The 25835-nt window shown below is 40.8% G+C and overlaps 1 protein-coding gene across 1 annotated transcript in view; it reads left to right on the top strand.

The window, feature by feature from the left end:
• Positions 1-17584, top strand: part of MRPL1 (mitochondrial ribosomal protein L1) — a 51007-nt gene extending 33423 nt beyond the window's left edge. The window contains exons 7-9 of the mRNA XM_072623601.1: positions 3641-3747; positions 12833-12914; positions 17045-17584. Of these exons, the coding sequence (XP_072479702.1) occupies positions 3641-3747; positions 12833-12914; positions 17045-17169 (314 nt within the window). The 3' untranslated portion in view covers positions 17170-17584. The remainder of the gene's footprint in view (positions 1-3640; positions 3748-12832; positions 12915-17044) is intronic.
• Positions 17585-25835: the final 8251 nt, after the last annotated feature.

Genomic DNA, 25835 nt, shown 5'->3' with positions numbered 1-25835 from the left:
TGGTGGGGGGCCCGTGCAGCTGCTGGAGATCCCGTCTCTGGAGCCTTCTCGGATCTATACCTCTCGGAGCTGCGGCCGCCACCGCAGGTCTGGGCTGGGCTCCGTGTCTGCAGCGCAACGGATCTTTTGCGAGAGGTTTGCAGGTCCCTCTGTGGGTGGGGGGACCCGTGTGGCCGCTGGAGATCCCGTCCCCGTAGCCCTCTCGGATCTTTTCCTCACGGTGTCACTGCCGCGGTAGGGCTGCCCTCTGCTCCCCGTCCCGGCGCCCAATCCACGGCGCGAAGGACCCCCCGCGCGAGGTTTGCAGGTCTCTCCGGAACAGAAATCTCCCTCGCTCCAATATTCCGTGGTCTCTGGGTGCAGAATTCGCCCTGGGTTGGTCCCCTCTAGCCGTTCTGTGGTTTGTGTGTTCGGAGCTATGTGTATGTGCATCTTTCTACTTCGCCGTCTTGGCTCCGCCCCCGGTTTAGAAACTTTTGATTCTTCTAATCTAGCAAAAGCCTTAAGGACAAAATATAAATTACATTTTGAACAAGTGGGTGAAATGAAAAAAACCAATAACTCCCTGCAGCTGAGATCATCATTTTCTCATTTTGTTCATCTTTACTAATGGTAGTGGGTGGAATCATGTTGGCCAAATTGAGTTAGCACATTCTGCAGTACATTGAATGCTACAGGTTTTTAGCTTTATTTTAATTACACAACTGTAGACAGTCTCATGTTTTTATATTACATCATGTTCTGCTAAAAAACCCCTTTAAACTAACTTTGAGAGGTAAAATCCAGTTTTATTCTGAATTTCAGCTACATATAGGTATATTTACATAGATACACATTTACACTCTGAACTCTTTTAATTTGTAAATTAAATTTACTTTGTGCACAAATATGTTTTACTCTTTACATTTATTAAATATTGCTTTGAAAGAAATGTCACATAACAGTGGACTCTTTTGCCCTGTATGTGTGTCACTTTTTGATTGTGACTTAAGTGCCAAAAGAAATCTAGTAACTCTTGAAATAACTTTTTTTTTTGTTATTCTGTACTTAATAAACACCTAATAATATGGGCATTTCTACATACAAAGGAGAGGATTTTGTCAACTTACATATGGTGTTAGTGTTAAATTTAGTGATCTTTGCTTAATTTTTTGAAATTTTTAGAGTTTTAAGATAATTACTTTCTACCAATATGATATTTTCATCTTAAAATAAACCACTAGGTAACTAGGTGACTCTTCCAGTTCTCTGTCATCCTTCGCTGCCTCCGCAATGAGTAGTCTGTACTCATGTGGCTTCTGTGATGGCTACTCTAGTAAAGGTGCTCTCTCGATGATCCCTATTGACCTTCATGTCAGACTCAGAGACCTCCTCCCAGTCACTTGCCTTGATCTCCCTGCATTTGCTGGTCCATCAGGATTCCCCATCCCCTGCCCCTTCCTTGGCCTAGTTGCTTCTCTGACCATGCATTCCTTTGTATTCTTTGCTAGTTTCTTTTCTTTTCCTCCCCCACCCCCACCCCACTGGGTGTCCCACAGGTACAGTCCTTGGGCTGCTGATATTCCCAAGTAACCTGCCCCTGTCTTTACATTGATGCTTTCTGAGAGACCACCCATTCTTTTTCTTAGCATTAATTATAACTTTAATTGCTGAAGACCCACAAGTCAGCACCTCTGGCCCCAGGCTCTTGTTCGATTCTAATTTCTTCTCTTCTGGCCCTCTTCCTGTTCCCTAATTACAGGCATTTTTTAGGGTTCTGTCTTAGCTTTCTTCTCCTTCTTCCTTTCCTTCCCCTTGACTGTCTCATTCTCATGGCTTTAATTTTTACTTACTTGAAGATGAGTCCCAAAACTATGTATTTAATCCTGACTTCTCTCCTGAGCTCCAGGCCCTGTTCTGCCTGGAGGTTTTTTGACATGTTTTACTCAGGATGTCTCCAACTGAATTTGGCATCTCTCCTTCCCTGCCCTACGATAAGTTCTGATGCCTGACCTCTTTTTCTGTTAATGGAACCCCTGTTCTGATAAAGGGTTGAAACTATTGCATCCTCAGCTCGCTGCTCCAACAGGCCTTCTGCTACTGTCTTGGCCTTCATCACCACCTCACATGAAGAGGCCCTTCTCCTTGCTGTGCCATCTTTGCCAGCAGGTTGCACGCTGCCCCTCTTTCTCCCCCTCATACCTTTTCACTCACTTATCATCCATCTTTCTGTCTAGTGGCTGCTTCCCAACTGTCTCCAAACACACCTGTCTTCCACATTGTTAGAAACCTTCGACTTCATCCATCCTTTCCACTATCTATCCCTCCCTCCTTATGTGGTTAACCTTGGGAAGGCCACCTGTGACCGATTCGTCTGCTTCCTTTTCTCCCACTCTCTTCTGAACTCTGTGCCTGTCATTCAGAACTACTGTCTCCAGAGTTGCTAATGACCTCTTAATTACCGGGCCTACTGAGCTCTTTGTCATCTTCGTGCTTCTGGTTGGCTCTTCTTCTCTCTAGGTTTTTGGGTCACTAGGTCCTCCAAATCACACCCACAGGTGTGTCCCTCAGGGCTCTGTCCTGGGCTGGGCCTCTTCTCTCCCCGCTCTGTGTTTATTTGGGGGGCTCTTCAGCTCCCATCGATCCACTTTTCTGTGTTGGTGACTCATCCAAAGCCATCTCTGCTCACCACCAGTCTCACATCTCTGATTGCCTGTAGGACATCTCAAACCTGACAGAACCAAAACTGTACTCATTATTTTTCTCTTCAAAACTTCTCCTAACTTCCCTGTTACTGTGAAGGATAAAGTAACCTCCAAGTCACAATCAATGTTATTCTCATTCTTCTTACTCTCACTCTCCATATTGTTTTTTTGCCAAGGCCTGTCAGTTTTACCTTCATATCATCTCTTCCACATATCCTATTCTCTTGACATATCTTACCCTGTGACACATGCCCATCTTCTCATACCTGGACTACTGCAGTAGCCTTTTGGGTGATCTGTCTGCCACAAATCTCTCCCAACTCTGGTCCATCTTACATTCTGTCATCAAATTTATTTTTCTGAAGGTTAGGTCTGACCATGCCACCCCACTACACCCTAAACATCAGTGGTTCCTGTCACCTCCAGGATCAGGGATTCCAAGAGGTGGAGGTGAGAAGGGAGGACACTCCCAGAATGAGGGAGCCCTCAGGACAAAGGAGCAGAGATAGACGATGGAGCGTTGTTTGTGAACAAGAGCAAGGGGGCTCGTAATCAGCTGAGTTTGTTGATGAGTTTGAGATGCCTTTGCCCATTTGAAACATCCAGTAGGCAGTTGGTGAGTCAGGCAAAAGAAGGGTTGGATCTACTCTCTTTGTCAGAAGAGGGTAAATAGAAGTTACACATACTAATGTAAGGAAAAACTTCAGAACAGTTAGAGCCCTCTGGGGAGAGGTGGGCTACCTCTGGAGGTAGGGCCTTCCTCTTGCTAATGGTCTGTCAGGAAGAGGCCTGTCAAGGCTTGTCAAGAACATGGGGGAGTGGGAAGAAAGGGATTCTTTATCAGGTATGAGTCGGAATAGAAGGCCATGGAGGTCTCTTCCAACTCAAAAATCCTGGGATTTTGTCTTGCATCTGATAAAGATTCAGTAAATGAAACTTTGTATTTCTCACACCAGATTCCATCAGTCGTGACATCGTGAAAATGCTTGAGTTCTTCAAAAATGGACATGAGATTGCAGTAGATGAGGAAAGAGGGAACTTTCTCAAGACCCAGATAGCAAAGGTAAGTTGCAGTGGGGATTGTTGGCATGTGACATTCTTTTTCATGTATATGGTGAGTCATTTACCTATAACAGGCATGTCCCTGAACCTTGTGCTTCTGAAACAGTGTCTGTAATCTCTCCATCTTTTGAGTTTGTCCTCCTTACTTTGGAATTATACATGATGTAGTCATACATGAATTATAATCGCAGCATCGGCTGCTGTGTATTGTCTTTTTTTGTATAGGTTAGATATATTTTGTCATCATGACATTGTTAGCTTTTTGAGGGAGAACTTATGCTTTTACATACACATTTGTGTTTCCATGTTGCACCGAGTGCCACCTCCCCCCATTCCCTGTATCCTCAGTATTCTCTATAGCACTTAGAATTAGTAAGTGCCCTGAGGATCGTGTCTGTCTCTCTTGTTGATAAGGACAAACTTCTGTGCACAGTAGGGGTTTATTGAAATGAATTATTGTATTTGCAGAATGGGACTGCAGTAAAGAAGGAGAACCTGCCTCCTTAGGCAAGCCTTTTGAATAGTTCTAATGCTTAATAACATTTTTCTTGAATACAATCTAGGTCTGCCACATTGCAGCTTCCAGTCTGTACTGTTAATGCTCTCTTCTGGGCTGAGCAGAAGTGTCTGCTCCCTTTTCCCCAGGACAGACCTTGAAGGCAGTTTGAAGACTACAGGCCATGAGACCTACTGTCATCCTAGTTGCCTTCTTCTGGTGCTCTGCAGCGCGTAGAAGCCCTTCCTAAAACATGGTTCCTAGAGGGGAACACTCCACATTGTTCCAGGTCCACCAGCACCATATTCGTGAGCCTGTCTTCTGGCAGCTCCTCCAGCATCCTCTGCTTCTATCTTTCATCATCCTCTTGTCCAGTTTGCAGGAGATGAGGCAGAAGATCAGAATGGTTTTGGTACATGTTCCTGTCATTGTTAGTGACTCAGAGCAGTGTTTCATTCTCAGTATTCAAAGAAATCCCTGCTATAACCAAGGAGGATGCGGCCCCTCCCCCAGGCTGTTCTGTGTGAATTTCATCCGTGTTTCCTTGTCAGTTCTCCATGAGAAGTCCCTCCAATGTTCTGGGCCTTCCTCAGTTCCTCTCGACACCTCACAGATATCGGTGAACCCTGTTACTGTTCATCTGTCAGTACTCGCCTTCACCATGTCACCAAACCATCTTTCTTTCCTATTGCACGTTTCCCTTATGATACCTTTATTTTTGTCCTTGGAAGTTCCTCATTGGCTGTATGATGCATGGTATCTTTTTCTGTGTGGATGATGTATGCTTGTTGGGAGAGAACCTTAAAGGCAACGTTTTGTTGTGTGGAACCAAACCTTTTCTGTGGCTGTTAATAGTTTGCTGTTCTTTTTGAGACTGTTCATATCTTTCAGCAGTCTTTCTGTTGGGCGATGGCTCTCGGTCTTCCGTGATTGCTTCCATTTCTTGTTATCTTGGGTACCAGACTCTTAACAGAAATACCTGATGCAAAGATTTTTTTTTTCTCAATCAACAATTTCCCTGTTCATCTAAGTTGCCTTTATCTTGTATGTGCAAAAGATTTTCAATTTTATGTAACTGAAAGTATCTGTTTTCTCTTTTGTGATTTTGATCCCTTTTTAAGTTAAAAATTCTCTCCCTAACCATAGTTATGAAAGAGACTTCCATCCATTTTCTTTTTTAATTATTTTGAACTTGACAAACAACAAATAGGAGATGGTTCTTTACACAAAAAAAAAAGGACAGAAAAAGGGATTATATATGATACTATTAATCTTAGTTGCAGCTTTTTAAAGAGTGTACATTTAACATGATAGTTCTAATATTCCATGGCTTATGTGTCCCATTCTGAATTTGTTTTTCCCTGTTGTGTGTTTTTTTAAAAATGTTTCACTGTTGTTTTTTTCTGGTCCTTTTTTTGGGGGGGGGGGGTAGGTTTTTTTGGTATCATTATTACTCCCTCTTATGGTTCTGTTTTCACAGAAAAAAGCCTTCCTTTGTGATGAACAAGGTTAGTTAAAGTAAACCCACACAGTGACACATCTGCGCCCCAAGGCCATCACTTTGCTGTCATATGGGAAGTGTGATCCATCATCAGTCTTCTGGAGTTAGCATTGGTCATTGCACTGATCCCAGTTCTTGGGTCTGTCATAGTTGTTTTTTGTGTGATGATAGCAGAGGATTGGAGACAAAGGAGATGCCCCAGCACTGGTATGGCCTAACAAACCATAGTAGGAAATGGAATGGAATGTTATTGTTCTGTAAGACACCATTAACGTGGTCCATGCTGAGAAGCATGGCAGGACTCACACCAGCTGATGAGAAGTGAAGCCGTAGAACCAGGAAAACAGTATGTATGTGCTATGGCTGCAGCAGCATAAATGAGAAGAACTGGAAAATGGTCAGCTGAGTACTTATAGTGACTACACCTGGCCACAGAGGAGAGGTGGGTGCTCCTAAGAGTCAGAGAATTTGACTGGTCTGTGATGGCCACTCAGGTGAGACTGGAACATTTTCAGATGTCACCTGCAGTTTCCTGCTGGACCAATCAGGCAGCCATGTTTTGGAGACTGCAAGTTAGAGGAGAGTAGCTAAGGTGGGCACTGGCCACTCCTGGTTCACAGTTCTGAACTGATTCATTCCGTGGACATTTACTTTTCTTCTTCCTCTTCTCAGAACTCTGGGAAGCAGCAGTTTGCTCCTGACCTACAGCTTCCCTTCCTAGCCTCCTCTCCCCAAGATGGCCCCAAGTGATCCATTGTTTCAGGAGGATCTATCAAAATAACCATGAAGGGTTTGAGTCTGCTTGTGTTGCTTCAGGAATGCTGCCATGTTTACTTTGGCATTGCCATCAGTCTTACCCCTCAGGATAATGCCTTCTGCACCTGGGTCTTTCAGAAAGACATCAGAGCAGTCCAAAAAAATCTGTTTCATCAAAAGGATCACCTTTAAGTCCCCATACGCAGTGACTGCCCTAATCGAATCTGTTTTATTTGATAAACTGCTTCATAAGCCAGACCTAGAAATAGTACCAATTCTTCTTTTCATATGAAAGTGGCCAGGAATGATGCTAGTTTTGCATTCTTCAGGGTTGATGACTTCTCTGGGGCACTTTGGTGGGGAGTAAGGCCCTGACCTTGGGAGTATTTCAAATTTGGTGGTCGTTTCCAAGCTGTTAACTATCACCAGATGAGGACGTGAATGGGAGAGGACAATAATGATCTTATAATTAGTCTATCAAATGCTTTTTAAACAAATGAGTGAAAATTTTCCCTAAAGTTGTACAATATTGATTGGTTTTACCAGTTTTTATTGTATAGCTTCAGCCTTGTGAGTTTCTAAGTTATTAATAATTCTGAATAAGTAGGTCTTGGATTAATGAGGTTTGAATATAAAAATTATCTTTTGCTTGAACATTGTTAAGCCTGACTAGGGGGTTTGCTTTATCTTCTTGGATTATGGAATAAGTTTTCACCATTACGCTATATTAGTCTGTGAAGTATTACAAGTGTTCCAAAGGACAGGGGCAATTTTGAAAAATGTTCTTTACTCTGTGTGGTATTAGCAGGATCCTAATGCCGTGCCCTATGCGGTGAGGCTAGGAAAGACTTGAGGTTTAAGTGACTCACGGGGCAGAGGCTTAGCAGGACTTATGGGATGCCTGAGTCCAAGAAGCTTCGCCAGGCCCTGATATTTGACTCTCCTTCACAGACAGCCCGGAGGCCTGAGAGCTCTCCAGGGCTACAGCCCCCTCTTGTCCAGTCCTCCTCTCAGCACTGGGGGTTTTATGGGGGGAAGAGGCAGACAGTCCCCTCCCTGACTTCTTGTGACCCCATGTGGGGTTTTCTTGGCAGAGATACTGGAATGGTTTGCCATTTCCTTCTCCAGCTCATTTTACAGATGAGGAAACTGAGGCAAACAGGGGGAAGTGACTTGTCCAGAGTCAGAGCTAGTCATTGTGTGAGGCTAGATTTGAACTCAGAAAAATGAGTCTTCCTGACTCCAGACCCAGCATTCTATCCACTGTGCCACTGAGTTGCCCTTCCCTGAAAGAGGAGGGGAGAGGAACAAGGGCACAGTGGTTCAGGGGCACGTTGGCAGAGTTAGGAGAGGGCAAAGGCCCTTCTCAACGTGAAGGCCCCAGAACAGAACAGCTCCACCCTGGCTGATGGGATGACAGGACCTCAGGAAAGCTTTTTTTTTTTTTCAAACTATCAGATCTCCTGTGAATGTTTCATTTTATTACCGTGTTGAACCTCTGCTACCAGATCAACCTGGTCAGCCCTGGCCTGCAACACTCAGTCTGTCAAATGTTATCTCATTTTTTACAGTCAAAGTGACCTTTGAACTGGAGGCTTCCTCCAGAGGCATTGCTTACATTGTGCCGTGTGTCATTCATTATGTTACTAGATTGTAACATCTATAAAAATTATATGTAAGATTGAATTCCACAGGCAATAAGTGCAAAGAATTTTTACATAGAAGGCTATAATTCTGCACAGTTACATTGCTCTGTGTGTCTTTGTGTTTAAATACACAGAGCTGCCAGCCACATGGATTTTAGGTAGCCATCACTCAGGTTGAAGGGCATTTTAAACTATTGTGTTTGCTGCCCTTGCAAGTGCTCAGCTCCCTCAAGTTGGCAAGCCAAACCTTTTTAGAGAGGCGCTCAGGTGTGCAGATGGCCTGGGCCTGACTGGTTTTCGTGCTGATTTTCCATTCCTTCCCCAAAAATATCAGCCTCTCTCCTGCGTTTTGTGTATGTAATAAACAGTGATGTTGATATTTTCTTCCAGAAGATTATCGGTCGCCTGGCAATTGATAAAAGCTGACATGTAAGTTGTATCAAAAACAAAGGCAGGCAATTGAATCTAAGCATGGTGGAATGAATGGCATAGGTTGAAATCTAAACGCCTTCCGCTATAGTGAACGTGCTAGAAAGGGAAAAATAAAGTCTGTATTTAAAGTTCAGAAAAACTGCCAAATGTGTATACATTTTAGACACAGTTTTTGAAGTCTTCTTCTGGAAGACTGAATGGTGTATTTAAAACATAGCCGAAGGCAAATGTATTGATAAATTCAGTTTAAAGAAGATAGCTTAGTCTTCTCACCCCTTTAAATTAATGATAAAACTCTTATTGTTGTTTTCTTCTGTGACTATTACTGTATAACATGTTTGATTTCTAGGACAGTAATCGTAAAAGAAAACTTGAGAATCATAGAGTAAAAAAAATCCACAACAATTGTGCCAGTACTGACTAGCATAAAGCAAAAGAATTTTGCTGTAGAATTCAGAAGTTTGAAGAAATGGGTCTCAGTATATATTTAGGTAGACTGAAGAAGTGATCAGTAGTCTGCCTTCCTCTAGGAAAATTAAAATGACAAAACTGCTTTATTCTTATTACCAGTTTCCTGGTGTCTTAGAATATTTTTCATCAGACCACTGGGGATTTCCCAGAGTATCTGGAGATAGGAAGTATAACTATCTCTTTTAGCTTTGAAGCAAATCTTATATTCAGTTTTTATTGAGACTGGTAGATGACACATTTTTAAAATTTATTGATGTCATCCCATCATTTTCCCCCAAGAAAGTGCTTCAACAAATTCAATTTTACAAGAATGTATTAAGCACCTACTTAATGAACAAGGCTCTCAGAACACTAAGGTGAAAACTGATGCTGCATTCACAGATCTCATTTATGTGTCATCTGGTGAATTGAATTGTGTTTGCCAGCTGTCAGATTAATGGCAGCATGTCTTTAATTTTTTTATTTTTATTTCAAAGAATCAGATACTTTGTGATAGTGCAAACCACAAGATAGTTCTCAACGGAAATAATTCTTATTTTCTAAATTTAACATTTCCAGTGATGGATACATTCACTTAAGACTGCTCTGAGGAAGACTCTTTATCTTTGCGAACTGTTATTATTCTGTATTACCCACCACCATTATGAAGAGATTCCATTTTGTCTCACAAAAGTCTGAAGAAATAAAAGCTTTCCATATATCTAGAGAGATACAGTATGTCTGTAATCTATTTCCTATCTTAAATTGTTCTAAATAGATTTAGATTATGCCCTTAAGACACTAATCAAACACATCTCCCCCAAGGCAGATTGGTAAAATGTTAAGATAGATATGTATATATACAGACCTTTTCAAATCCTTGATAGTATAGTGCCACCAATTTCATCATGATGCCAAGTATTTTTGGTGTGACCTTATCAAGGAAATGAATTGCATTCTTTCTTCTTATAAAGCTGTTCAGTTAATATGCCATTATTAAACACTTACTATGTGCCAGGTGAAAAACATGGTTCCTGCCCCAGGGAGCTTACATTCTAATGGGAAGGAATCCATTAGAGCCCATGATCTTGCTTTATATTTCAAAAATTTGAAAGACAAAGGCAATAAACAGTATCACCGAGTATAGCAGCAGTGGGGCCTCATTAGGGCAATCTCAGGCTTTCTGCTAGATCCATTCAAGCTTAGTCTGAGCTCGAATGTGATAAATGTTGGCAGGAGCTTGTCAGGTTCTCCTGGTCCTTATAGCTTCCTATCATCCCCTCTCCCTAGACATACATACACATTCACTATCAGTCACCACCACGTTCCAAGAAAAATGATTTAGGAAACAGGTTAATTGCTCAAATGTTAAAGAAACAAGAAGAAAATTAAAAAGACACCATATTGCCAAAGGAAATAGTTTCCAAACTCAAAGGAAGGTTCTAGAGAGGAATCTCAAAGGTTCCTCTGGAAGAATCTCAGCACAAAGTAATAACACCTGGTCCCAAGATTTCTGTCTGTCTAATATAAGTTTCCTACCAAGTTCTCAGAGGAATGTGAGAGACATGTTGTATGGACTCCTATTCTCTGACCAGGCAATTTTACCATTTAGTTGACCATAATTTTTTTTCTTAGGTGACTTCATTTTTCAGTTCTTTGAATGTTCTGATTCATTTGGCTTAAATGATTTAGTATCTTTACAAAAAAAAACCTTCCTATTTGAATGTAAAACTAAAGGACTTCAGAAAATTTGTTTTTTTAATTTTATAAACAGGAGCCAATCCTTGCTTGTTTTGCTGGTTCGTTTTTACTAAATAGCAAAGTATTCCTCATTTTGTTGCTGTGGTGTTTGGAATACAGGAAGGTTAGCAAAACATGATGAAAATGCATGGCTTTGTGTGTGGTGTGATTAGATGGATGAATCCGAGCCTTTTTGTGGAGGGGTTCACTGCCTGAATGTGAGCTTTTTGGTTTAGTTTTTTCCATTATTTTAAAAACACACTAACAAACTGATTGATTTCAAGGTGTTGAAGGAAGGACATTAGAGAAATTGATTTGAAGACAAGAAATCTGTAGTTGAAAAATTTCAGAAAAGTTATTGCCGGCATAAATTATGCAGAGTGTGATCCTGTGTGTACATCAAGTCAGTGTGCCATTGAAACTGCACGTCAGCTTAGGATTTATGTGGAGGTCTTTTCACAGTAGGATGTCTTATTGGATGGTTTAGAAGAGTTGAATGTTTGTTTTAAGACTGGGCCTGATGTTCTTGAGACCACCATGACGGTCTCCCCTTAAGGGAGGCTGTAGTTTAGAGAACATAACTCATGGAAAAATACTGACAATAGCATTTTTCAAAGGCTTAGTTCAGCCGTGACCCCCAAATCATATAGTCTATCACCAACTTGTTTTACTTCTCAATAATAAACCCCCAAAATGATATGGCCCAGATGCCTTATATGCAACTTGACTAGCTCTGAGAGGGAGGAGGCAATCCAGAATCAGAGTATAAGGACCCCACATTCAGAAGGACACTTTAGAACACACCCTCTCCTCTGGCAGGATCATACCTTCCTCCTGAAGCACCCTGTTCCTGCTGCTGGGCCCGTGACTCTGTGCTCCCCAACATGGCGCTGTCCTTATGTGTTATACTCTGTGTTGGTGTATGTGTCTGAGTTGTATGTTGGGCTCCCCTTTCTTCTCTTCCTTTCCCCCTTTTCTCCATTACTTGCAATAAAAGTTTACATTGAACTAACTCCCATTTTTTCATATATTATTCTTAGTCCCTGAAGTCATTAAGGGGTTTGATGTCCCTGACTGACCCGTGGGACCTTTCCTTAAACATAAACGGGGTACCCAGAAGAGGACTTAACCCATTGACAGCCACACCTGCCCTGGGGAGTAGGGAGTGACTGAGAACCCAGTTGTAGAAAGCAGGGGTCAATAGACCCCCACATCTTCCCAAGAGGGTCTCCTTTTTTTCAGAGAACTGTTATAAAGTGTATATTTTTTTCTAATTAGTGTCTTCCCAACCATCTGTTATCTCTCCATGTTTCTTTTTTTCTCATCAGAATAGATTTTATTTTGATACATTTTGTTTTGACACCACACTTTCCAATAAATACTCCTATAGTGTCTTTTCTTACTGAAAAGAAAACTTCATAAAACTGTATCATATAGTAATTAAGTCTGGCAGCACATTACTTTCTACTCAGATCTTAACTAAAAGGAAGTGTAGTTAACATCAGTCATCTAGAATCATTGTATTTGACCTGAATTCTGTCATCTTTTAAAGTTTTTATTTATATTGTTATAGTTGTGCACGTTACTCTTTCGATTGTGCTTTCTTGTTCTGTATCAGCTCTTAAAAGTTTTCCCGTCTTTCTCTGAATTATTTATTCCTTAATAGTGTAGCAGTGATCTGTTTCATTTATGTACAGACTGTTATTTGTTTAGCCATTCCCCCATTGATCAGCATGGAATTCTTTCCAGATTCTTGCTGCTATAAATAGTGTTGCCAACGTTATTTTGATCCACATGGGACTTTTCTTCCTGTTGACTACTCTGATGTTTAAATATAGTCATTGGATAATTAGATTGAAGGGAAGAATGAACCATGTAGTCATTTTTCTTAACTCCATGTTATTTCCCAGAACAGTTGAATCAGTTCACATCTGAACCAAGTCTGTTAGAGTTCTTGTCTTCCCACAGTTTCTTTAACCATATCTTTTTACCATCTTTGCCAGTCTGGAAAGTTATTCTACAGTATGTATTTCTGTATTGATTATACTTTATCATTTTCTTTCAGCTGGATATGCCAACTAATGAGATAGCCGCTAATCTGCAAGCAGTTATCACTGATGTCTGCAGGCACAAACCACAGAGTAGTGGTAAGTTATTTGATATGTGCAGACTTAATGATACTGTGTATACATTGAAAATTTAAATGAGATAACCAGAATATCTTAACGTCAAGACAGTGCCATAGATGAGAAACATGTTGGGTGAATGTCTATGGAGGATCCATGGAAGTACATGGTCAGGAGTCATCCAAAATGAGAAGTCTTGGGTGGGTCTGTAGCGCAAAGGCCTATGGCTGCTATCAATATGCTGACATAATTCTGACTCTCCATATGTAAGACAGAACCAGACATTTATTCAAATATCAGGAAACTGAATCCCAACACCAGAAAGCCGATCCATCATAGCAAGAAAGATGTCTATACACAAAAACAATTCAGAGGGCACCACTGTCCTCAAGCCTTCCCCCTCCTCCCCCCAAGCCAACACTCACAACTCACTGCCTGCTTTGTCTCTTTCCCTCAGCTCTAACTGCTCTCACCAACTTCCTTCTTGCTCCACCCATTGGCCAAGCTCCTCTCACCACAGACTTATACGACTCTGGCTTCCATGTGACTCAAGCAGGTCTCAAGGGCCTATTGATAGATGGGAAAGTTTTGCTTCCCATTAAGCATGAATACATTTGCAATGTAGGGTCGCAGTCTGTACCAGTGGAGGGACTGTTCTCATCAGTAATATCACAGTCCATTGTAGAACAGTGAATGATAGTCCTAGTGGAGTTGGGCATTTGGTGAGCCTCAGTAAATACTTAAATTCTGCAAAAGATCCCTTCCTAATTTAAGGCTGTTTTCTCCTCGTCTTTACCTTCTCCTCATTGTGAATACCAGTACACAATTGACAGTTTTTGTGACAGTGTTGTTTTTGTTAAAAAGATGGAGGAATATGGGCTAAACAGAAGTGAAGCCAAGTGGATTCCGAGCTGATTGGACAGTCAGACTCCAAGATCGGTCATTGCTGGTCAGGTGTTGGCTCAGGAGAGAACCATGGGAGGAAGTGGTGCTCAGCCCTGGGGCTGCTTTGTGCCTCCACTTCCTTTGCTCTCATTTATTTGTTCATCCTTTGCAGTATGTTTTCTAGCCTCAACCCAGAGTTATCATTAATCTTTAGGTGGTCAAATCTAATGGTCTTTTCTCAGTACTCATCCATTTGGACCTCTCTCTATGGAGCATACGAAACTATTGACATCCTCCTCTTGGAAACACTCTCTTGTCTGGGTTTTTGTGACCCTGCTCTCTCTTGGTTTTCCAGTTGTCTGTCTAACCATGCTTCATTGGTAATCTTTGATCCTTGTTATCCATATTTTGCCATCTAACTCTGAGTGTACCCCACAATTGCTTTTCTCATATTTTGAACTCCTTACTTCTATCAAGGGTACTACCATTCTTTTTATTCCTTCAGATTCACAATTTTGGCTTTATCCTTGACTCCTCATTTTATTTCACGTTACATATCCAATCATTTGACAAATTCTGTGTGCAGTAAATGTAACAATTATATTTTATAAATAAATCCATACTTAAAATTCAGTCTTTTGGTCTTCTAGCTTAACCAGCTACCATCTGCATCTGTCTCTTACCTATTATATATCATCTTTCTTGCAGTTTAATTTCTTCAAAAAGATGTTTGTGCATGAGATGAGTTTAATGGCCAGTTTTGACTTGAGGACTGACAATGTCGCACGTCTCCCTCACTCATCTTAGTAGGGAGATGGCGGACCAGTTATGGAATGAGACCTGAAAGGTACCTAAGGTGGTCATGTCGTGTGGCCCATGAGTTAAAGGCTCCAGGCACGATGAGCTGGAGAAGAGAAAACGTGGGATGAGCATAATGGCTGCGTTTAGACATGGAAGGAGGATTCTCTTTGGCCCAGAGGGCAGAGCTGGAAGCATTGGGGGAAAGTCTAAAGAGACACATTGAAGCTTGGTGTCAGGAAAAGTTTCCTCATGACTAGGATTGTTCAGAAGTGGACTGGGTTGCCCTCCTTGTTGTAGGGCTTCAGGCTGGGCTGAATGACCAGTTGTCAGGGATGTTACAGGGGCATTCCTTTTGTGTATAGTTTGGACCTTATTTGGGCCCCTGAAGTCCACATGTGTATTGGTTTGTTTGGCTGTATCTGTTATAAAGGAGAGTTTTATTGGCCTTGTTGGATTGGTGCTTTTTGATGTTGGTGTCACTTCCTAGTGAGGGCAGCAAGGTGGATAGAGTGCCAGGTTTGGATTCAGGAAGACTTATCTTCCTAAGTTCAAATCCTGCCTCAGATATTTACTAGCTGTGTGACCCTGGGTAAGTCATTTAATCCTGTTTGCTTCAATTTACTTATCAGCAAAATGAGCTGGAGAAGGACTTGGCAAACCACTCTAGTATTTCTGCCAAGAAGACCCCAAGTAGGGTCACAGAGAATCAGTCACACTCCCAGTGACATCCCCTCAGCTTACTCCTATTTCCAACCTCGCCGGGTCTAGGTGGCATCATTATTCACCCAGTTGTCCCTGTTTGAAACCCTGGAATTTTCTTTGACTCTTTTTTTAAACTTTTATTTTTATTTTTTCCCCTTCAACTAATCAGTGTTTCCTTCCTCTCCCTTCTACCTGCTCCCTTCCAATTGAAAAAGGAAAAAGAAAAACCAGACCCTTGTAACAGATAATAATCCAACAGAACAGATTTCCTCATTGACCATGTCCGAGAACATGGCTCATTCTGCCCCTCAAGGCCATGGCTTGTCCGGTGAGCGCCCTGGTTGTTTTGTCATTGCATTCCTAAGTAACGTGCTCTGAAGGTGTGCCCAGCTGTGTCTGCATTGTTGTGACCGTTGTGACCGGTGATTATCTCTGACTCTTCCCTTTCCGCTTTTGCATCCTGGGAAGGTCCCTTTGACAGCATCACTTGCTCTCACCTGCTGCCCCCATGCTAGTCCAGCCCCCTGATCCGTTGCTACTCTAGCCTCCTCAGAGACCATCCATCCTGCCATCCCTCTTCCAGTTCCCTTCTTATGCTGCTGCTGGAGTAAACTCTCTGATGCATACATTTGGTCACGTCACTTATGATCAAAAATCTTTCGTACCTACTTTATGCCTGCCCAGTAAAGGTCAGACTCCTTTGCATAGCACTCAAAGCTTGCGCTATACTTCTATTCCAGACGTAGTTCATTTTCCTGCGCTTGAAGAACTTTATGCTCCAATCAAACTAATCCCTTCTGTGCACCTGCCATGCCCTTGCTCGCTATGTTTTCTATGCTTAGATTGTCTTCTTTTTTCCCAAACTGAATTCTTACTCATCTCAACTCAAATGCTTCCTTCTACACAAAGTTTTCTCAAATTCCCCACCCCACTGACTGAATATCTTTTGGATGACTACTCACATGGATCTGTGATCTCGTTGAGGTGGGTGTTCCCAGTATCAACCCTTCTATGCTGGCCCCTAATGCCATGTTAGCCATCTCTGTGCCCTCTCATAAGTTTACCATTGGTGGCCCAGCAAAATTCTGGTGGCCTTTCCTTACTTTCTCTTGCTTTCAGAAAGGCATTAGTAGAGCACATAAATGGTCAGTAATTATCCGTGAGTTAGCCACTTGACCAGCTCTTTTTTTATCCCATCATGCATATCTTTGATGACACAATTTACTTAAACTAGCTGTACAGTTCTGACTGGCTTATGCTGACCTGAAGTCAGGTGTTTGCTTTGGAAAAAAAAGATGTCATTTTTAAAGGAAGCTCCCACTTGGCTGATCACATTTCAGTTTTATCTATTTTCAGGGAATCTCGCTAAGTGGTGGCAAAGTAGCAGCTGTGCTGAATGTTTAAAATAAATATTTACAATCTTTGCACTTGATGTGAATATCACCACCTGCTTCCTTCTCGATTAACTTTGTAATAAAATGAAATTTGGGTGAATATCATCTGGGAAAGATGAATTACTTGGTGAGCACGAGGACATTTAAGGACAAGTCATTTTTAGTCATGAGACCAGTTATTCCTGGAATGCTAAAAGGGAAGTCTTTTTTAAAACAGACTCTTAAAAACTGCTTAGAATTAGAAACAATTCAGTAAATATCAGTACCTTCCAGTTGAATGCAGGTTGGTGGTGAATGTTGCTTATTGTGTATCAGCATGGAGATAGCAGGTATATGTTGAATATAACACAAATTTTATTCTGTTTCTAGGACCTTTCGTGGTACGTGCATTTCTTCGTAGTTCAACAAGTGAAGGATTATTAATAAAGACTGAGCACTTGTTACCTCAAGAAAAAGTAGAAGCAGAAGAAGAAAGTATTAAAGAAAGTACCTAAAAAATTCCATTCTGTGAAATGACTTTTATTGGATTTAATAACTTCCTGATGACATTCATTGTGTCTTCAAACAAAAGACTTATTTTCATCCTTGAAAGTAAATTTTGTGACCCAGGTCATCAGAATAAGAAGTGATGTATTTAAGTAACCCAGTCTCAGAAAAAGAAACTGAATGTGTCATAAAAAAACTTAGGACTAGACAGGCTTACAGATTAATACTATTAAACGTTCAGGAATATAATGACTTTAGTTTTATCCAGATTGTAAAACTAGGAAAAGTTAGTAAGTTAGTATTCTGTCAGATGTCTTGTATGAGAAGGTCCCAACACCAAAATCAGTCAAGGAGAAGTCAGAGAACTATAAGCTGATGGAGTTTCAGTGCCAATGTATTGAATAAAATATTAACAAAGATGTACCAGCTGTGTAATATATGCACTCTGACCAAGTTAGAATTATACCAGGAATGTAGGGTTGATTCAGTATTAGAAAAATAAGACCATTTTAATTAAAAAATAACAAAAATTGCACCACTATGTCAATAGATGCAGACAAAGTTTGACAAAATAGACAACCCCTTTTATGTTCAGAATATTAGAAAACACAGACATAAATGGACTTTTTCTTTTTTTTTTAATTAAATTTATTTATTTAACTTTTAACATTCATTTTCACAAAATTTTGGGTTACAAATTTTCTCCCCTTTTATCCCCTCCCCCCCCCCCAAACACCAAGCATTCTAATTGCCCCTATGACCAATCTGCTCTCTCTTCTAGCATCCCTCTCTGCCCCTGTCTCCATCTTCTCTTTTGTCCTGTAGGGCCAAATAGCTTTCTATACCCCTTTACCTGTATTTCTTATTTCCTAGTGGCAAGAACATTACTCGACAGTTGATCCTAACACTTTGAGTTCCAACTTCTTTACCTCCCTCCCTCTCCACCCCTCCCCTTTGGAAGGCAAGCAATTCAATATAGGCCAAATCTGTGTTGTTTTGCAAATGACTTCCATAATAGTTGTGTTGTATAGGACTAACTATATTTCCCTCCATCCTATCCTGTCCCCCATTACTTCTATTCTCTTTTGATCCTATCCCTCCCCATGAGTGTCAACCTCGAATTGCATTCTCCTCCCCATGCCCTCCCTTCTATCATCCCCCCCACCCTGCTTGTCCCCTTATCCCCCACTTTCCTGTATTGTGAGATAGGTTTTCCTACCAAAATGAGTGTGCATCTTATTCTTTTCTTTAGTGGAATGTGATGAGAGTAGACTTCATGTTTTTCTCTCACCTCCCCTCTTTATCCCTCCACTAATGAGTCTTTTGCTTGCCTCTTTTATGAGAGATAATTTGCCCCATTCCATTTCTCCCTTTCTCCTCCCAATATATTTCTCTCTCACTGCTTGATTTCTTTTTTTTTTTTAAGATATGATCCCATCCTCTTCAATTCACTCTGTGCACTCTGTCTCTATGTATGTGTGCATGTGTGCATGTGTGTGTGTGTAATCCCACCCAGTACCCAGATACTGAAATGTTTCAAGAGTTACAAATATTGTCTTTCCATGTAGGAATGTAAACAGTTCAGCTTTAGTAAGTCCCTTATGACTCCTCTTTGCTGTTCACCTTTTCATGGTTCTCTTCATTCTTGTGTTTGAAAGTCAAATTTTCTTTTCAGCTCTGGTCTTTTCATCAAGAATACTTGAAAATCCTCTATTTCATTGAAAGACCAATTTTTCCCCTGAAGTATTATACTCAGTTTTGCTGGGTAGGTGATTCTTGGTTTTAGTCCTAGTTCCTTTGACTTCTGGAATATCCTATTCCATGCCCTTCGATCCCTTAATGTAGAGGCTGCTAGATCTTGTGTTATCCTGATTGTATTTCCACAATACTTGAATTGTTTCTTTCTAGCTGCTTGCAATATTTTCTCTTTTACCTGGGAATTCTGGAACTTGGCCACAATGCTCCTAGGAGTTTCTCTTTTTAGATCTCTTGCAGGCGGTGTTCTGTGGATTCCTTGAATATTTATTTTGCCCTCTGGTTCTAGAATCTCAGGACAGTTTTCCTTGATAATTTCATGAAAGATGATGTCTAGGCTCTTTTTTTGATCATGGCTTTCAGGTAGCCCCATAATTTTTAAATTGTCTCTCCTGGATCTATTCTCTAGGTCAGTTGTTTTTCCAATGAGATATTTCACATTATCTTCCATGTTTTCATTCTTTTGGTTTTGTTTTGTGATTTCTTGGTTTCTCATAAAGTCATTAGCCTCCATCTGTTCCATTCTAATTTGGAAATAACTATTTTCTTCAGTGAGCTTTTGAACCTCCTTTTCCATTTGGCTAATTCTGCTTTTGAAAGCATTCTTCTCCTCATTGGCTTTTTGAACCTCTTTTGCCAATTGAGTTAGGCTAGTTTTCAAGGTGTTAATTTCTTCAACATTTTTTTGGGTCTCCTTTAGCAGGGAGCTGATCTGCTGTTCATGTTTTGACTTCATGTCTCTCATTTCTCTTCCCAGCTTTTCCTCTACCTTTCTAACTTGATTTTCAAAATTCTTTTTGAGCTCTTCCATGGCCTGAGCCCATTGGGTGGGCTGGGACACAGAAGCCTTGATTTCTGTGTCTTTCCCTGATGGTAAGCATTGTTCTTCCTCATCAGAAAGGAAGGGAGGAAATGCCTGTTCACCAAGAAAGTAACCTTCTATAGTCTTATTTCTTTTCCCTTTTCTGGGCATTTTCCCAGCCAGTGACTTGACCTCTGAATATTCTCCTCACACCTACCTCGCCTCCTGATCCTCCCAGCCAAAGTTTGGGGTCTGAGATTCAAATGCTGCTTCCAGCCTTAGGGCTTTTGGCGGGGGCAGGGCTGCTATTCAGTGTGAGATTAAGTTCAGGTGGTCAGGTGGGGGCAGGGCCGCCTCTCAGGCTCAGTTCCCTCAGGGGGTTTATGCACAGACCTTCCACAATGGATCCAGGCTCCTGCCCCCTTGGGGAGCCCCTGTCTGCAGCCGCCTCTCAGCTTCTACCTCCCGGGGGGGGGGCTGAGTTATGGGGGCACCCCACTCCCCTCTCGACCCGCCAAAGAGACTCTCTCACCGACCCCCGTCACCTGTGGGTGGAGGGACTTGTGCGGCCGCTGGAGATCCCGTCCCTGAAGCCTGCTCGGATCTGTATCTCTCGGTGCCGGGGCCGCGGCAGGTCTGGGCTGGGCTCCGCGTCTGCAGCGCGACGGACCTTTTGCGAGAGGTTTGCAGGTCCCTCTGTGGGTGGAGGGACCCGCGTGGCTGCTGGAGATCCTGTCCCTGAAGCCCGCTCGGATCTTTTCCTCTTGGTGCCGTGGCCGCGGCAGGGCTGCACTCAGCTCCCAGTCCCGGCACCCAGTCCGCAGCGCGAAGGACCCCCCGCGAGAGGTTTGCAGGTCTCTCCGGAACAGAAATCTCCCTTGCTCCTATGTTCCGTGGCCTCTGGGTGCAGAATTTGCCATGAGTTACTTCCCTGTAGCCGTTCTATGGGTTGTGGGTTCGGAGCTATGTGTATGTGCGTCTTTCTACTCCGCCATCTTGGCTCCGCCCCTGGACTTTTTCTTAAAATGGTAAATAGTATCTATAACCACTTTCAAACATCTTCTGTAGAAGAGTATCCACAGAGGCCTTTGTAATACAGTCTGAGATAAAGAGAGATTTATTCATTGTCACTTCTTTCATACAGTTCTAGAGTTAATCGTGGTAAGACTAGACAAAGAAATTGAAAATAGGCAAAGAAATAACAAAATGATTTGCTTTTTGCAGATCATGTTATAGTTTAATTATAGAATCCTGAGAAATGTAACCAGACACTTAATAGGAACAATACTATTTAAGAAGCAGAATTGAAAACAAACTTACAAAAATCATTAGGTACCCCCAAAAGAATATCCAACAGTGAAAAATAAATTTTATTCAAAATTACTTTAGCATATATAAAATATATAGTAGTTCATTTACCAAGACATGTAGGAATTATATGAACAAAACTGAAAATACTAGAAAAATGAAGTCCAATATTTGATGAGGATTACTTGAGGTTGGAGTATGATAATGTAATAGTAATGACAATACTACCAAAAGTAATTTATAAACTCCATGCCAAATGAATCATGTTACCGAAGGATTATCTTTTAGATTAGAAGGATTATCTTTTAGAACTGCAGGGCAGTTTAATATTAACATCTCAAACTATGCTGCAAAGCAGTATATCATTAAATCTATGTCGTGGTTAAGAAATAGAATATTTCATCAATGCAGTGACTGGGTACACAATTGTATTTATGGAAGCAACCAGTGACAAGTTCAGAGACCTCAAATATTAGACTAAGTATTAAACTAAATTCTATAAACTTGGAAAAATGGCATGCAATCTGGCTGGAACGAGAACATCTTACACAACGTGCTTTTTTCTGATAAGCTCAAAGTACATACATGGCAATTATAAAAAATCATATAAACAAATTGGGAAATGGGAGTAGAGAAAGAACACCTGACAAAGGAGAAAAGGTGACAAGAGAAGGTGGGCAGTTTTGTTACATAAAATCCAAGTTTTTGCACAAATAAAAGTGCTAGTTGTAACTAGGAGGGAAAGTTAACTGATTAAAAAGCTTTTAAAGCAAAATTTTCTGATAAAGATCTACTGTTCAGGATGTAGGGAATTGATACAAATGTATGAAAACAAGAAACTTAGTTACCCCCAGTAACTAAGTGGTCACAGCAAATTAAAAGGAAATTTTCAATAGAAGAAATGAAAGCTAACAATCATATTTTCAAATCATAGTTTCAAATCACTATGAATGAATGAATGAAACAGCATTTATTTTATTTTTTGCAGGTGTTAACCACAGTTGTATCTTTATGCTGGCATTTTAGAGACTAGGTGACCAGAAGGGTAAAGAAACTCTAAAACAGAAATGAGAGGCGGGGTTGGGGTGGGGATTGGGGTCACCGTCTTGAATCTGTCCCTCTGGGAGGTTTAGTAAAATATCCTCGACTCTCCAGAGTTCATTCATTGCTGGCTTTATCTCTGCAGCTTTGACCCTACCCCTTCCATTGCAATTATATTCTGGAGATGAAACAGCATTTATTAAGAGCTTACTGTCTGCTGGGCACTATCCTAAGTACATAAATATAAGCAAGCAAGATTGTCTCTCTACACAGGGTCTTACACTCTGTGTGTGTATGTATTTGGCCTTTGCTGCCAAAGAAGACCATGCCATCAGAGAAATAATGACATGACTTGCACTTGACTTTGTTTTGAGTGAGGGAGGGCTGTGCAGGTCACTGGCCTCATTTCTCCTCCAGAGCCATCTGAATCCAGTGACCAGATATTCATCAGGATGACTGGAGATGACCCAGGATGAGGCAATTGGGGTTAAGTGACTTGCCCAAGGTCACAGAGCTAGTGAGTGTCAAGTGTCTGAGGTGAGATTTGAACTCAGGTCCTCCTGACTCCTGCACTGGTGCTCTATCCACCTGCACCACCTTGTCATTCTTCCTAGTCTATCAGTGAAATGTTCGTTAATCCACAGCATGCTAAATAAGTGAGGTTAAAATGACTACAGACTTCAGCACCCTAATGCTGAGTCTCATCTAAGTCTACGAACAGGAAATGTTTTGTCTACATCCCACCATCTACCAAGAACAATGCCCCTCAATGGGGAGCTTCACAGTCAACCAGTAAGGAGAGGATGTGGGATCAAGGCAGCACCTGCTGAATCAGAGTAGATCCTCCAGCAAATGCAGCTCTGTTTTCTTCTGCCATTTTAATCTCTGATGCTTGCTCTGTAAAGACCAAGGAGGTTGTACATCGGATAAAATATTAGATCTGAGTTCAAATCTGGCCTCAGACACTAGCTGTGTGACCCTGGGAAAGTCACTTAACCTCTGCTTCACTTTCTTCACTTGTAAAATGTAAAATGAGGACAATAATAGCACCTACCTCCCGGGGTTGTTGTGAAGATAAAATAAGCTAATATTTGTACATTGCTTTGTAAACTCTACAGTATGATTTAAACGCTGACTATTGTTCCTAGTCGAGGACTATGCGCAAAGTAGCATAGTTTGGAAGCAGCCATGAAGAAATGAAAATGAAAATAATTTTGAGGGTTCTTCTAACATTAGTAAAGATGACAAATAAGAAAAATTAAGATTGCTTGATGGTCATGCAAAATAATTGTATAGATTTAATTACAAAAGGTTCCTTATAAATGGCTTAAGTAATTAGAGAAATATTCAGGGTTCGTGGCTGGGCCATGCCAATACAATTAAATGACAGTTCTACTGATTTATAGTTTTAGGGCTATACTGATCCAACTATCAAAGGGATACTTTATAGAACTCAATAAAATAATAAAGTTCATTAGGAGAAACAGAAGATCTAGAATTTCAAGGAAAACAATATAGGAATGAAGGAAGGAAGACCAGAACTTCCAGACCACAAACTATATTATAAAGCAGCAGCCATCAAAAACATTGGCTCTTGTTTGAAAACCAGAGAATTAGATCAGTGGAATGGACCACGCAGGGGAGAAACAATGGACCTCAATGATCTAGTATTGGCTAAATCAGAAAGCTCACTATCTCTCTTGGTGATGTGAGCATTTCTCATGCATGGTTATCTTTATGTAAATGATTTCCAGATCTATATATATATACTGCCCCAGGTTTTTTCCTGAATTACAGTCCTGTGTCATTTGGACATTTTGAACTGGATTTCCTACAAACTTCAAATTCAGCATGTTCAAAACAAAACTCATTACTTGCCCCCCTCTTCTTCCAGACAAATTTTGATATTTTTTTCTAGTTCTGAAACATAATTATCTGATAGTTCGATTGGTATGGCACTGAATAAGTATATTAATTTAGGTAGAATTGTCTTTTTTTTTTTTATTATATTGGCTCGGTCCACTCATGAGCAACTGATGTTTTTCCACTTACTTGGATCTGGCTTCATTTGTGGGAAAAATGTTTTGTAATTGTGTTGATATAGAACCTGGGTTTGTTTTGACAGGTAGACTTCCAAATATTTTGTAGTGTCTACTGTAGCTTTAAGTGGGATTTCTCTTTCTGTCTCTTGCTGTTGGGCTTTGTTAGCAATATACAGAAATGCAGAAGATTTGTGTGGGTTATTTTGTAACTTGAAGCTTTGCCAAAGTTGTTTATTATTTCAAGTAGTTTTTTACTTGATTCTCTGGGATTCTCTAAGTATATTATTTGCCCCCCCTCCTTTTGCCCCCAATCCTCCCCTCTTGAACTTTCTTATTACTTGAGGGCAACACTATTCTTTCTTGGTTTATAGGCTCACCATCTCAGTGTCATCCTTGACTCTGTATCCATTCTCCCTATACAAGTTATTCCAAAAGACTTGGGGCAGTTATAAGCTATTAGAGTAGCAAACTGGGATTAGACAAATTGTGGTTATCATTTTTATTTTGATACCTAATAACTTGAATACATTTACTCAAGAATATAGAAATGTTTGGTCTTTGTGCTCATGTGCTTACCTGGTTTACTATTCCAACGACTTACAAAGAAGGCTACTCCATCAAGCAACATTCATTGGGAATGGGGGCTGAGCTGGGGCTCTTCATTCCTACCACAACACCAACTCCAGAATGAGCTTTCACTCTGTTCCCTGTACACACACAAATGGATGGGAAAGAGGGTGGACTGGACAAGGAAAAAAACCATTGACCATCAGGGCTTCCAGTGGCATGTATGGGTCAGAAAGAGCCCAGGCCATAATGATTTGTAGCTGCCTCTTTTAACTTCTCCAGAACTTACTGCTTACATAAACTTTTTTTATTGCCTTTTCTTCTGTTACATAAAATTTGAAGTCAATGCCTCCAGAAAGCCTGCTGCTTCCCTATTCCCTTCATTTTCTTAAAAGCTAAATTTATGACAATTTTATGAAATCTTGTGGCAGATTGGAATTATGGATTTTAAATCAGTAGGCTTATTTGACTTTGATGAAGAAGGAGAAGGAAGAGAAGAAATAATTAGGGAGGTGGATTATATGGGCTCTGTAGTCTCTTTCAGATATAATTCTAATGAAATGATTGGACCGATAGAATGGGATTATTGAATACCTGTTGAGGTTTCCCTGAGCAGCAGAAAAATATCAGAGGTTTGATGCAATATATCTTTTTCTTACATAGATATAAAATGTCCAACTCATTTGCTTTTTATAAGAACTCTATCTAATCCACTGAATACAATTTGTTGAATCCTGTACAAAAGAAACATATTTGAGTTCTATATTACACCAGTTTAAGAAAGTCTAATGGAAGTGATAAGAGTTGTATGATATAATAGGATAGTTCAGTGCCTGGAGAATTATGTAGAAGAGGAGAAAGGAAAATAGACGGTGGGCTTTCCTATTAGGTATTCTTACCTTCTCCCTTTGAGATATAGATCGGCTGATTCACCATTACTTGAAAATTCCTGTAATCTGCAAAACTTCAGGGGCTCTTCTTGTAAATGGAGCAATCAGAGTAGCCCATGGAATGGAAATTACGCCCAAAGAAATAATACTGGGTTTCGGAGTAGCATCTAATCCCAGGCAAGAGGTTGCCCATTCCTGCATTTGATAGAACATATTCCCCACCCCCACCCTCTCACTTAATAGTATTTTATTTTTTCCAATAGTTTTCA

The sequence above is a fragment of the Notamacropus eugenii genome, chromosome 7 (genome assembly GCF_028372415.1).
Source record: "Notamacropus eugenii isolate mMacEug1 chromosome 7, mMacEug1.pri_v2, whole genome shotgun sequence".
NCBI classification, from domain to species: domain Eukaryota; kingdom Metazoa; phylum Chordata; class Mammalia; order Diprotodontia; family Macropodidae; genus Notamacropus; species Notamacropus eugenii.
This window is presented reverse-complemented; position numbering and strand designations above follow the sequence as displayed.